This window comes from Podarcis tiliguerta (assembly GCF_965153285.1).
Source record: "Podarcis tiliguerta genome assembly, chromosome: 5".
NCBI classification, from domain to species: Eukaryota; Metazoa; Chordata; class Lepidosauria; order Squamata; family Lacertidae; genus Podarcis; species Podarcis tiliguerta.
Window position 1 is genome coordinate 92,881,274 of NC_139538.1, and position 12,932 is coordinate 92,894,205.

General features: G+C 45.9%; 1 protein-coding gene across 1 annotated transcript in view; it reads left to right on the forward strand.

Annotated features, from left to right (window-relative positions):
• Positions 1–12,932, forward strand: part of SEMA3D (semaphorin 3D) — a 182,790-nt gene that overhangs the window by 113,247 nt on the left and 56,611 nt on the right. Inside the window, exon 9 of the mRNA XM_083440752.1 lies at positions 10,835–10,949. Coding sequence (XP_083296878.1) covers positions 10,835–10,949 — 115 coding nt within the window. The remainder of the gene's footprint in view (positions 1–10,834; positions 10,950–12,932) is intronic.

Sequence of the window (12,932 nt, forward strand, 5' to 3'; positions counted from 1 at the left end):
TAAGCAAGTAGGTGCACCCCATTTTTCCCCTTAATTGGAGCTTAGTTAAAAACACAAAGACCCAAACCTAATCCCCTCTCCCCTGAGGTGCACTTCACAGACCATGATCGTAACATTGCAGCCCATCACTGCATTTCTAACAGTCCTGGCCTTGATGATTAGAACACACGCATGAGAACATTTTGCTTTGCCTTCCTTCTAGCTGGGGGTCTGTTTGTGATTTAACCTGGCCCACTTTGCCAGCCACATTTTCCCTTCAATATCATTAAACATAATGGTTGTTGTTGTTATTTAGTCATTTAGTCATGTCCGACTCTTCGTGACCCTATGGACCAGAGCACGCCAGGCACTCCTGTCTTCTACTGCCTCCCGCAGTTTGGTCAAACTCATGCTGGTAGCTTCGAGAACACTGTCCAACCATCTCGTCCTCTGTTGTCCCCTTCTCCTTGTGCCCTCCATCTTTCCCAACATCAAACAGAGTTTTCTCTTCTCACGAGGTGGCCAAAGTATTGGAGCCTCAGCTTCAGGATCTGTCCTTCCAGTGAGCATTCAGGGCTGATTTCCTTCAGAATGCAGAGGTTTGATCTTCTTGCAGTCCATGGGACTCTCAAGAGTCTCCTCCAGCACCATAATTCAAAAGCATCAATTCTTCGGCGATCAGCCTTCGTTATGGTCCAGCTCTCACTTCCATACATCACTACTGGGATAACATAATGGCAGCAATCTATTAATTTTCAACATCACTGCTCCAAAATCTTCTTTTCTATTCTTTTGTGGGTGCTGGGGATGGGGGGAGGATACAAAGAGGAAAAAATATATAAAATTTTATTTATGATTGCACTATTAAAAATACCAACACACTATGGACACACACATTTTCCCCTACCCCTTTGATCCCATACCCAGCAGTCTCTTTCTCAATGTGCCAGAATCCCATCAGGCTCCAACTAGGTATTTGTAAAATCACAAGTTGTCAATTCTAGGCAGGCACTAGTAATTGCTGATTTACACACGTTGCCCCCACAGTAATTTCGAGGTTCTAGAAACATTAATCCCCTTACGCATCTGGTCATTCCTCCCAGCATTTAAGCCATTCTGCTTCCTGGACTTTTTGCCCAGACATGTTGCTGAATATGCAGACGGGAGCATAATTTTTAGTTATTTTTGCTCTCTGCTCGGTGATCCAGAACCGGAATGCCCCGTGCGAGAGAACGTTTGTGTGGGTCTGCCAAATAAGCACCTTTCTCAAGCTGGACTTTCCCACAGTCTTTTGCAGACATTGTCACAAGGACTTTCAGACTTGTAAATTAATGCTTTCTATCATTTAAGAACTTCAAAAGATGGCATTTTAAAAAAAAATGTAAAAAAGCAGGTGGACATTGGAGTGATCTCATTTCCGTGTCGACTGTCCCATAAACAACCAAAGCAGGAAACGTTTTGCGCTGATTTGCCAGATGTTAAGAGCTTGGCTTGGATGTTTTGCTCTGCTTTTCCCATCATGGATGTCTGGAGGGCAGAGCCTCCGGGCAGAATCTTTGCACAGCAATATCTGGTAAATCTTGCGGCAAGCTTGTTTCTAAAGCTCATGGATGAGGAGTCAGTTCCTATCCCTCTGGATGCAATCCAGGCATAGGGAAGCACTGTCGAGTCCCATGGGTTCTAAAAGGGGAAATGGACTTGCAGGCTTCAATCTCCAGGCATAAATGCACTTAGCTCACGGAGGGAAATGTCAGTCGGGAACAGAAGCCTTGCTGAAAGTGGGCTATTTTCACCGTCATGCTTGTAATCCTAACACCTGTTCTATATATGCTCCAGAAACATAGAGTGGTTAGAATGTGGTTAGAATGGTTAGAATGTTGGACTGTGGTTAGAATAGTGGTTAGAATGTTGGACTGTGGCCTGGGAGACTCGGGTTCAAATCATCACACAGCCATGATGCTCCTTGGGTGACCTTGGGGCCAGTCACAGTCTCTCAGCACAGCCCAACCTCACAGGGCTGTTGTGGGGGGTTAAATGAGGACGGAGACAAGCATGTATGCTTTGAGATCCTTGGAGAAGAAGGCGGTATATATAAAGAAGTAATAATATATAAAGAAATGATAAAATAAAAGAGATGGCAGTAGACTTCAGAGGTACTGAATGAACTGTTCCTCTTCAGAATGCAGGAGACAAATGACATTTTTTAAGTGCTCCAGTGAAAACAGGAATCTGGCACATGAGGCAGTTGGCTTGGCTAGAACTTCCCTTCACAGTATGCTTGATTTACCTGCACATATGTGAGGCAGCTTTCAAAAGTCATACCGCCACATATAGTCTAAAAAAGCGACACTCCACATACAGTTCCGGCAGTCAGGGGCAGCCCAAGAAATTTTGGCACCCTAGGTGGACCACAAAATCGCGCTTTCTTCCTGGGTGGGGAGGGAAGGGAGAGCAAAGATCAACATCAGGAACAAGGGATAAAGATCTACCTTGGGGGCTACTGCCTTTGTAGACCCTGCCATCTGAGGTGGTTGCCTCCCCTTGCCTTCTAGGAGGGGCAGGCCTGCCACCAGCACATACTGCCATATGGGTAAAGGTAAAGGTACCCCTGCCCGTACGGGCCAGTCTTGACAGACTCTAGGGTTGTGCGCCCATCTCACTCTATAGGCCGGGAGCCAGCGCTGTCCAGAGATACTTCCGGGTCACGTGGCCAGAGTGACATCTCTGCTCTGGCGAGCCAGAGCCGCACACGGAAATGCTGTTTACTTTCCCGCTAGTAAGCGGTCCCTATTTATCTACTTCCCCCCGGGGGTGCTTTCGAACTGCTAGGTTGGCAGGCGCTGGGACCAAACAACGGTAGCGCACCCCGCCGCGGAGATTCGAACCGCCGACCTTTCGATCGGCAAGCCCTAGGCGCTGAGGCTTTTACCCACAGCGCCACCCGCGTCCCTTGCCATATGGGTAGACGAGGCCTAAAGTTAGGGACGGGAGCATATATTATTGGAACTAACATACAGAATGCATTATGTTGGGTGGGGGGCTACTTAGCAAAATTGTGTATTTTAGGCAAAATTGTGTGGGGGGGGGAAATGTGGCTATTAGGAGAAAATTGCCCTAAGCTGCTGCTGAATTTTGATAAGGACTTTTAAAAAGAAACAATAAACTATCGATGTAGAAATGAGGAGAACTGAAGATTGGAAAAATGAGAAACAGAAAGAAACCAGAACTGATGGATGGGCCTATCCTTACCTAAAACACCTTTAAAATACTTGGTTTTGTCCTTTTACCTGCATGGCTGTTGCTGCCTTGGCAGTTGCTGCCATCCCATAGTTGCGAGGGGTTGGGTGTGGCATGTTGGCAGACCCTTTTGCACTTATCTGGACCAGCTTGAGAGCAACTGTGGATCCAGCAGCAGTCACGTTGCTGGAGGTATACATTCAAGGAGGATTAAACACAAGCAACTGCAGCAGATGGATTTACCTGTATGGATTATATGCAATGATGTTTCTGAGGGCTCCTTTGATGGCACAGAGGGATGGTGCCAAAATCTGCAATTACTGGGCTTCAACAACAGATCTCAATTACTGAGTCCTTCACAGATGTATTCTGAGCCTGCCTGAACCTGCTCAGGGATGCCAGAAGCTCTCCTCCCCATGAATCTCCTGGAGTAGATCTGTGGGGTGATGTGGGGATGCACTGGGGCAGGAAAGGGTTAGATAGAACTCATAGAAATTACCCCACCCCCTTAAATTCACATCTATATTTTCAGTATTCCTAATTTATCCTCGTTGTTGACATACGGGTGGGCCATAAATGAGAGGTCTGGTGGTTCCAGAGAAATAAGCACACACATGTTTATTGAACCAGTTCTGTAATTTACTGCCTTCTTAAATCCTCATACTAGAGACCTGCTAGAGCAAGGTGTTGATGGTTAAACCAGAAGGCAAAACTGGTTCAAACTTCAAGGAATTGTACCATCTGCACATTAAAAAAAATATGAATTGAAATAAAATTGTAGAAAAACAAATACATATCACATAATTTTTGCTTGCAATCATCAACCTTTTACAGCAGTGGAAACAGCAAGTGGAGGGAAAAGAATGTTGAATGAGTGAACCACATCAGCTCTGGAAACAGCTTTTGTTTGAACTATGTGTGAGAGATTATTTTAGCTTCCATTGCTGGCCAGCCTTGCAGACTTCCCATTACTTTTTTAGAGCTGTAATTTTCTCACATCAGATGTGCCGAATTATGGGGTTAGCTGCGGAAAACCTGACTCCTGAGTTAGAAAATATTTCCACATGATATCCGGAAGTTTTCCTCCCCTGAATTATTTTTGGAGTGATTTCAAATTAGGAAGTCCAAGCACGCAATGTAGAATTGTCTCTAGTACAATTTCCGTGAGCGACAGTGAAATGGAGAAAGTAAGAGAAGGGAGGCATTTTACCAGAATATAAGACTGAATCCACCAGGCTCCTTGATGAAGTCCAATGAAATGAAGAGCAAAAAGAAGCCTACAAATGGTCTTAACACCCACCAAATGGGAATGACTCCCACCAATCCAGATCATGATGAAGGGGGCACTGTACCCTCTTGTCTTCAGGTCACCCCTCACATCATTCATGGCAAAGGCTACATCAAGAGCATGCCCCGGTTGATGTGTTAGACTGTTGAGGCAACCCCATGGACATTGCTCCTGTATTGAGAATTGTTGGCTCTCATTGGCTCCCATGTGGTGGTGAGTACTCCAACAGCATTTCTAGTTCTCTCTCACACCCAACACCGAATGCAGACCTTCTAAGCCCACCCTGGGGTCAACAGGTTTTCTTTTGAAGGAGGTGGAACTCCTGAGGTCCATGGTGACACACCCTGCCTGACCCTCCAGTCTTGCCTTGTTCTGCACTGAGGATCCAGTCAGGCATTCCAGAGTTAGGTCAGTCTCACCTAGATCACCCACCCAGATGTCAGTGGTACCTGCCCCTCACCCATAATAAAGAAATGGATGAGCATGGTCTAATTTTGGATCGACCTGGAGCTATGCAACAGCACTGTTGAACGAGGGAGCCCAGCAAATAAGGAGGCAGGCACTTCTGAGGAGTGGAGGGGTCAAGAAGGAGGATGGAGACCAAGTACCTAGACTTCAGCTGCTCCACCCAAAAATTTCCACCCTTCAGGGGTGGCCTGTCCTGTTTCACCACCTGAGGCAAAGTTGGGAATGGGTCAGCCCTACTGTCAAAGCCTCACTTAACATGGTCACAAGGCAGCAGCTTCTAACAAGATTGCACAAGATCTCACTGAACTTTCACAAGATCTCCTTGTGCATCCCCTGTGCGATTCTGCTGCCTGAGGTGGCTTCTTCAGTCCACCTTATGGGTGGGCTGGCCCTGTCCCCCCTGCCCATGACCACATCAAAAATGTTGTCAAAATTGAGGCAGTATCCTAGTATTCCCTGCCACATGTCCACACAGAAACATATTAACACTGGAGAGCCAGTGTGGTGTAGTGGTTAAGAGCGGTAGTCTCATAATCTGGGGAACCGGGTTCACATCTCCGCTCCTCCACATGCAGCTGCTGGGTGACCTTGGGCCAGTCACGCTTCTTTGAAGTCTCTCAGCCCCACTCACCTCACAGAGTGTTTGTTGTGGGGGAGGAAGGGAAAGGAGAATGTTAGCCGCTTTGAGACTCCTTAAAGGGAGTGAAAGGCGGGATATCAAATCCAAACTCTTCTTCTTCTTCCACATTAAAGTACATGTTTACAGTAACATAGAGTAATGATGCTTTTTCCTTTGTTGGTAATATGGTTAGAACTGCACACTCTTCTGGTTCAACAAAAAGATGGCAGTCTAACAATGTATTAGGAAAAGCACAGCAGTTCTCTCAATTTTTATGTCTCTGGATGTTGGCCAGGTTCATCTTATCCTGGGCTGTTAAGTTTTTAGGAAATGTCCAAAAGAATCTGCAATTTGTCCTGGTGGAGTAGTCAATCCCATAATGAACTCTGGGTAAATAGATTCCCATGCCACAGCTTATTGTGGTCAATGACTCTCTTTAAATATTGTGTTTATATCTGCACAAAATGGTCTCTTGCTGCTGGTCAACACTGTAATAACAGCAACTATTTAAACAGCTCATCCTGTTCACAATGCACAATTCACACTTGAACCTTGTGGCAGGGACTTGGTTTTCTACAGGCAAGCATTGTGAGCAATGATGGATTTACTGAGGCAAAGCACTGTTACTGGGAAACCACAAATGTAATGGTGCATTTAAAGTAAATAAGCTTATGGAGCTAAGAAAATTAGAACATCTTTGTCCATTTCAGGATAGAATAGCTCAGGGAATTTATTAAATGTGACCAGAGAATTTTCTCTAATGCAACCTACTGTAGCTGTGTGTGTGTGTGGAGGGGTGTATTTCTTTTTGCCAGTAATATCAACTCTCTCCTTACGTATGCAAGGAGAACTCAAGAGCTTCTTTCTTTTTGATTTTCATTTATTTCCTGCTGTTCTTGCCAGGAATTTCCTTTGATAGATGCTTTTGCATAACTTGCTGCAGGCACTAATTAATAAGCAACTTCTTCAAATTCCACATGTTGTCTGGTTTGACTTACACAGCTGCTTTCTGTAATTATTACTTTTAAACTGCAATGCATTTCCATTTCTCAATGTCCTCCAGCTTGATTGATGTCCAGAAAACTTCCTATGCATTCAGCTGTTCTTTCTTGATGTGTGTCATTTTTACTTACAGTAAGATTTAGGAATGGCAAGCAGCAGATGTTCTCTTAATTTCCCCCTTGGCATCGGTTCTCTTCCGTGGTTGTGATTTGCAAAGTCTGCATGCTGTGTTCTGTGCAGTACAGCTTACTTATGATACCTGGCTGGTGTGGACTGCACGAGCCTCAATGAAGATGAAGCAAAACACGGTGGCTTTTCCTCTACCTACATTTGTAAATCATACTCAAGTGGGAGACAGAGACATATCTCCCACTGGCAGGTGTGTGATGTAGCCCTGTACAATGCACATATTGCCATGGGGCACACAGGAAGAGAGGAAATGACTATTGCTCCTCTCTCTCTGCTTCTACAGAATGTGCCTCCCAGTTCAAAAAGTACTGAGTGGAAGATTCAAATGAATGCCTAAGATTAACATGGAAAGCACCTGTTTCATATTGATAATTGACTAGTAGGCCTCCCATCGGCATTCTCTGATACCTTCATAGAATCATAGAATCATAGAGTTGGAAGAGACCACAAGGGCCATCGAGTCCAACTCCCTGCCAAGCAGGAAACACCATCAGAGAACTCCTGACATATGGTTGTCAAGCCTCTGCTTAAAGACCTCCAAAGAAAGAGACTCCACCACACTCCTTGGCAGCAAATTCCACTGTCGAACAGCTCTTACTGTCAGGAAGTTCTTCCTAATGTTTAGGTGGAATCTTCTTTCTTGTAGTTTGGATCCATTGCTCCGTGTCCGCTTCTCTGGAGCAGCAGAAAACAACCTTTCTCCCTCCTCTATGTGACATCCTTTTATATATTTGAACATGGCTATCATATCACCCCTTAACCTCCTCTTCTCCAGGCTAAACATGCCCAGCTCCCTTAGCCGGTCCTCATAAGGCATCGTTTCCAGGCCTTTGACCATTTGGGCTGCCCTCCTCTGGACACGTTCCAGTTTGTCAGTGTCCTTCTTGAACTGTGGTGCCCACAGGGCAAGCATGGCATCAGCACATCCTTCAGGTTATGTTTGGAACCCCAGACTCCATCTTGGAGGGCAACAAATGGCTGCAGCCATTGCAATTTGCTTTCATTTTCTCAGGAGCAGCTGTTGCTCAACGTGTGGTTCCTGCTGGGAAGGGGGGTTAACAAAGCCACCTCCATTTCTAGTAATGAATTAGGTATCTCCCTGAGCATGCTCACCTTTCCTTTTGAGTGCCCAGGTCTTTGAAAACAAACTGCCCCTGAACACCCGTATTGACCTGGCATTAGCATGTAATGGTTCAGGACCGCAGTACATCAAGGACTGCATCTCCTCAAAGGAACTGACCAGGATCCTGCAATCATCCTCTGAAGTCCTTCTTCGCGTGCTTCCTCAGCAAGAAGTCCAGAGGACAAGCCATTTCCACAGTGGCTCCCCATTTGTGGAAAGCTCTCTCCAGGCAGGCAGGAGGGAGACACCGTTTTCTGGTTTGTTTCAGGTGCCAAAATGTCTTGGGCTGACCCTGCCTGTACCACTTCCTGACAGGGAGACATTCTCTTGTCCAGAGGGCAGGTGAACTAATGGTTTAACAGCCCTTCCCTTTTCCTAGGGAACTCTGTGAAGGGGGAATAGGGGTCTCCTAACAGCTCTCAGTTCCCAAGACTCTTTGGGGGAAGCCATGACTGTTTAAAGTGGTGTGACGCTGCTTTAAATGTATAGTGCACATATTCTCCCATATTCCCACATACAGAAAACCCCTGTTTGAGGAAGTTTTGCTGGTTTCATGAAAAAAGAAAATGCATAAAGATTTCTCTGTCCAGTCCTCTCTGTGGATTCACAGGCCACAGCCCCTATTGGGGCCTCCTCAAGTGCTTTTGCCAAGCCTGAACCTTGTTCTTAACCTGTATCTTGCTTTCACATGGCTGGAATCTAGCCTTCTCTATGAAAGTCAGAGTCATGCCATCCATTGTTCTGCCCCCTTTTGTCTCCTCCCTCCTTTCCTCCTCTGGCCCACCAGTGCCACACGTTTTGCCCATGGGGGAATCGTATGTGGCCAAAAGCTGGAAAAGGCCCCAAATTTATGATAACCAGATATAAAGAAACAAGGAATTCCAGCCACATGTGCTTCTCTTTCCAACTATGTGATTCTGAATTTCATTGAAGGTGCTGATGGATGCAATACTTGCTTCAGCTTGTGTCTGACTGTTAAAATGTTAAAATGGGATGTTTCTGAAAGCGGTGTGCTTTTCTTAGGCAGCTCTGTGCCATTATTCCAGTTCTTCTTGCCAAATACGATCGTGATCAGAGAAGTGGTGAACTGTTCATGATGGTCTACAAGATAGTTACATTGTCTCCCTAGCATATAATTGCCCTGAATTTCTTAGTACCTTTTCCTTCCCCTCCTGAAAAAGTCAGTTCAGATTTTCCATGTGACTATAGTTTTACTGTAATTGACCAGGGTTAAATATCTCCCTCACATTTGGCAGCCTTCCTGTACGTGCTCCTGACACCCAGGCACAAGTGAATAGCAGACTTTTGATAGGTACTTTCTTGTTCCTTGGAAGGAGTCACTTGCAGGCGGAGCGCTGGGATCTCCTTACAATTTAAGAGACTACTAAGCAGTAGGTGCTAATTAAGTTGTTATTCGTAGTGAAATGAAAACCCTTAAGAGCTTTATCTAGCAATATAATGAGGTTTATTGTAAAGACAACTAAGAGCCCTGTGGCACCCTATAGTCTGAATTCATTGTGGCCAAATGTACTTTTTGTAGAAGGTGCACCAAGGCAGATTATCAATTCATCAGCCCAATGTTGTTCCCTTCATTCGATTGAGAACCTTCTGTTTTCCATCAGCTGTGTCCAGGGCATAGACGCCATTGATTGGAAAGGGGAAGAATTAAAGAACGGAACTGAGATGAAAAATGAAGCTATGAAAATCATATCCCAGACAACTCTTGTTCGTACAACGAGCAGTTGTTTAGCATCTGTGTTCAATTGTCTGGAGCTGGTGTGCTTACCTGTGGTCCTCCAGGTATTGTTGGACTCCAATAAATTGTTGGACTCCGATATATAAAAAGTCGCAAGGCTATCAGCCAGGTGCTCTTCTCTGAGAAGGTCAGTCCAAAGAGAGGTACTATCACCAGGAATGCCTGAGATCCAGTTGATCCTGTTGATACAAAGCTCTCCTTCAATCAGATATATTGTTTGCCCCTTCTCGCCCCCTGCCCCTCAGATATTCTTTTCTGGTGCTGCTATTCATAGACTCATAGAGTTGGAAGCGACCCTGGAGGTCATCTAGTCCAACCCCCTGCAATGCAGGAATCTCGGCTCAAGCATCCATGACAGATGGCCACCCAGGCTCTACTCAAAAACCATCCAAGGATTCATTGCATAGGTGCTACCGGGATTTTATGAGACATGTTAGTTGTATGAGTTGAGTCTGTTGGGATACTGCCAGGGAGACAAAGTCTATCATGACTCCACGTCGTCTCCGTTGCGATCCATCGATCATGCAGGGGGCTGACACGCAGTATCAGCAATTAGCGACACGAGCTTCCAGAAATAGCTTGCCACATTCCAGAGCTGGTGCACGCTCTTATCAGCAGAATTCACACAGCGAAAGATGCACTCAGGAGAGCATATTTTCAACTTTATTCAGCGTTGGTCAGAACAAAGAGAAAACATGACTGCCTGCTTCAGTGTCTCCGGCACAGAGAGAGAACGAAAGCATAGACACAACAGAAACATCCTGTGAACAGGAAATACGCAGGCTGTGACACAAACATCCTGCTCCCTTTTAAGGTGGAACGGAAATATCCTAACAGAGTCTACCTGTGTTAGACTGGAGCCTACATATGGAAAAATAAGTTCACCTGTCTATGTCAGGCCCAGAGGTGCTTCTGCTGGGGGTACACTGGGTGACAGTGATCCCACTAATCCACAAATGGCTGCTCAGCTTGTTAAAATCTCCTGCAGCTAAGTATTCTGCTCCAATCCAGTGTAGAAAATGCTGTATTATCTCTTCATTTTCATAACTCCCCCATCCCCCGAAAAAGTTTTCTTTCTGAAAAACAGGCCTGTTACAGCTTTTCAAGCTGTTTAGGTAAAAGTCTTCCTTTCTTTCCAGCAGAAATTAAATTACATTATTTCTTTTCCATCAGAACGACATGGGGGGCCAACGCAGTCTGATAAACAAGTGGACCACGTTCCTGAAAGCCAGGCTCATTTGCTCGATCCCAGGTCCAGAGGGAGCAGCTACACATTTTGACGAGCTACGTAAGTGAATTTCAGCTTTAGTGGTTGTCTCTCTCTCCCATTCCTTCTTTAATCACAGAAGATCAAGACTCTATAAACCTTTTTTTTTTTTTTCATTTGAAAGTAGCTGCTACTGGGGGCATGGGAAATTTCTTTAAACCCTCACTTCCCAAATTGCCCCCAAAATGGGTTCAGCTGTAAGGTAGACAGACAATATGGAACAAAAAATGTGTACAGTGTAATCTTTCTCTGTAGAGGTCAACTAACAGCCCCCTGGTGTTTAGGGGACTTTTTGTGGCAAAGTATCCAAGGCGACCCCTGTAAGCAGGTTTTGTTGTCATAAAATTTGCATGCTCAGAGCCAGAAACCTCCCCCCTAAATAAATTCACACACGACTCAAATTTTGGTTTTGGTTTTTGGCAGAATTTTGGGCACAACTTTATTGATTACAGAAAGTGACTGGTTGCATAGGCTCTGGTTCGACTAGCTCCCTGCCATGCAGGTAGCGCTGACCCAGGGCACCAGCATAGGTCACCTGAGGGTGAACACCTGGATAAGCAGAACACCGGGGACAGGCTATCTTCGCTACCCAAATGTCCCCCTGGACTCAGGCACGGGCACAACCCCCTCTCGGGTTGACCAAACCATCGAGTCCCCGGATTCCTTTAATGGAATACCCTTCACATAGGGATGGCTAGAGCCTTCTCCCACCCCTATCACCTGAACCAGAGCCTATCCGCAACCTTACAAGTTGTGACAATTTGCTAAGCGACAGGTGAAACCCAAATGGCAACAGCCAATCAGCCAAGTGGGGAAACTTCCTGCTGTGCCCCTGTCCCAACGACAGATGACACATGACGGCATAGCAAGGTCAAGGGCAAGCCCTAAAAGCAGGGAGAGGTGGGCGGGTGTTCCGATGCATGAGCCGAAAGTGGAAGCTCTGGGTCATGTGCATGGGCATAAATAGGTCCCTCGAACCGTTTGGACTGCTTCCCATTGGCCAGATTGCACCCAGCTTCAAGGGACCTAGCAATTGGGTGTTGTGGCTGACCAATCATCTCCACCCACAACACAGGGTGTTGGTTGTCCAGGTCTCACCGCAATACGTGCCCTCTTTAAGGGAGGACCTGATATCTCTAGAGAGTACCAAGCCAAATTCTGGCCTCCCTTTAGACATGCCGCCGGGTCCTTTATTGGCTGCCTCTTCTGCTGCTCTTTGCACACCAGTCTTACTAAATGGAAAGATTTCCACCCATGTGGTTCCTTATGACAGCCAAGTAAGAGCAGCCCTTTGGGACACCTGCTTGACATGTTATACAAAGCTCTGCAAACAAGAATCCTGTGGGTGAGCAAACACTTTTACTCCTACTAATTGCAACAGCATGTGAGTAATAGCCAAGTGGTGGCAACCATGCCTGGACAGGTAAATGGAGCCTTGGCATCTGTATTGCTTTGTACAGGAAAAGCAAGCAGCACAAAACAAACCCAGAGAATATATTTGTCTATGACTTGTGCTTAGAAACCGAGCTGGTCACCTCGTGTTCTGTGGCAATTGAGATGGCAGGTGGGGGCTCACATGAGTGAATAAATTTGCATTTTAAGAAACGAAAACCTTGCACGTAGAACAAAAGGATGCAAAGGGAAAGGCTAGGCTAGAACCCTTTCCCCTTATATGCTAGCTTTCTATCTGAAGGGAGGGGAGTGCTGCGGGGGAGCATTCCAACATCTACCCCATGCCTGAAATTGTAGACTTTGTCAACCACTTTAGTGAAGCAGAGCTGGGCCTTCATTGGAGTTTATGAGTCTCACGGGTGTGGCTCAGTGCAAAAGAAGGAAAATACAGTGGTACTTCGGTTTATGAACTTAATCCGTTCTGGAAGTCTGTTCTTAAACCGAAACCATTCTTAAACCGTCACTGGTGCCCAGTGGCGTCGCAACAGGGTGTGGAGGGCATTGCGTCCCAGGTGCCGTGTCTGGGGGGGGGGGGATGACAAGAAGGCACCC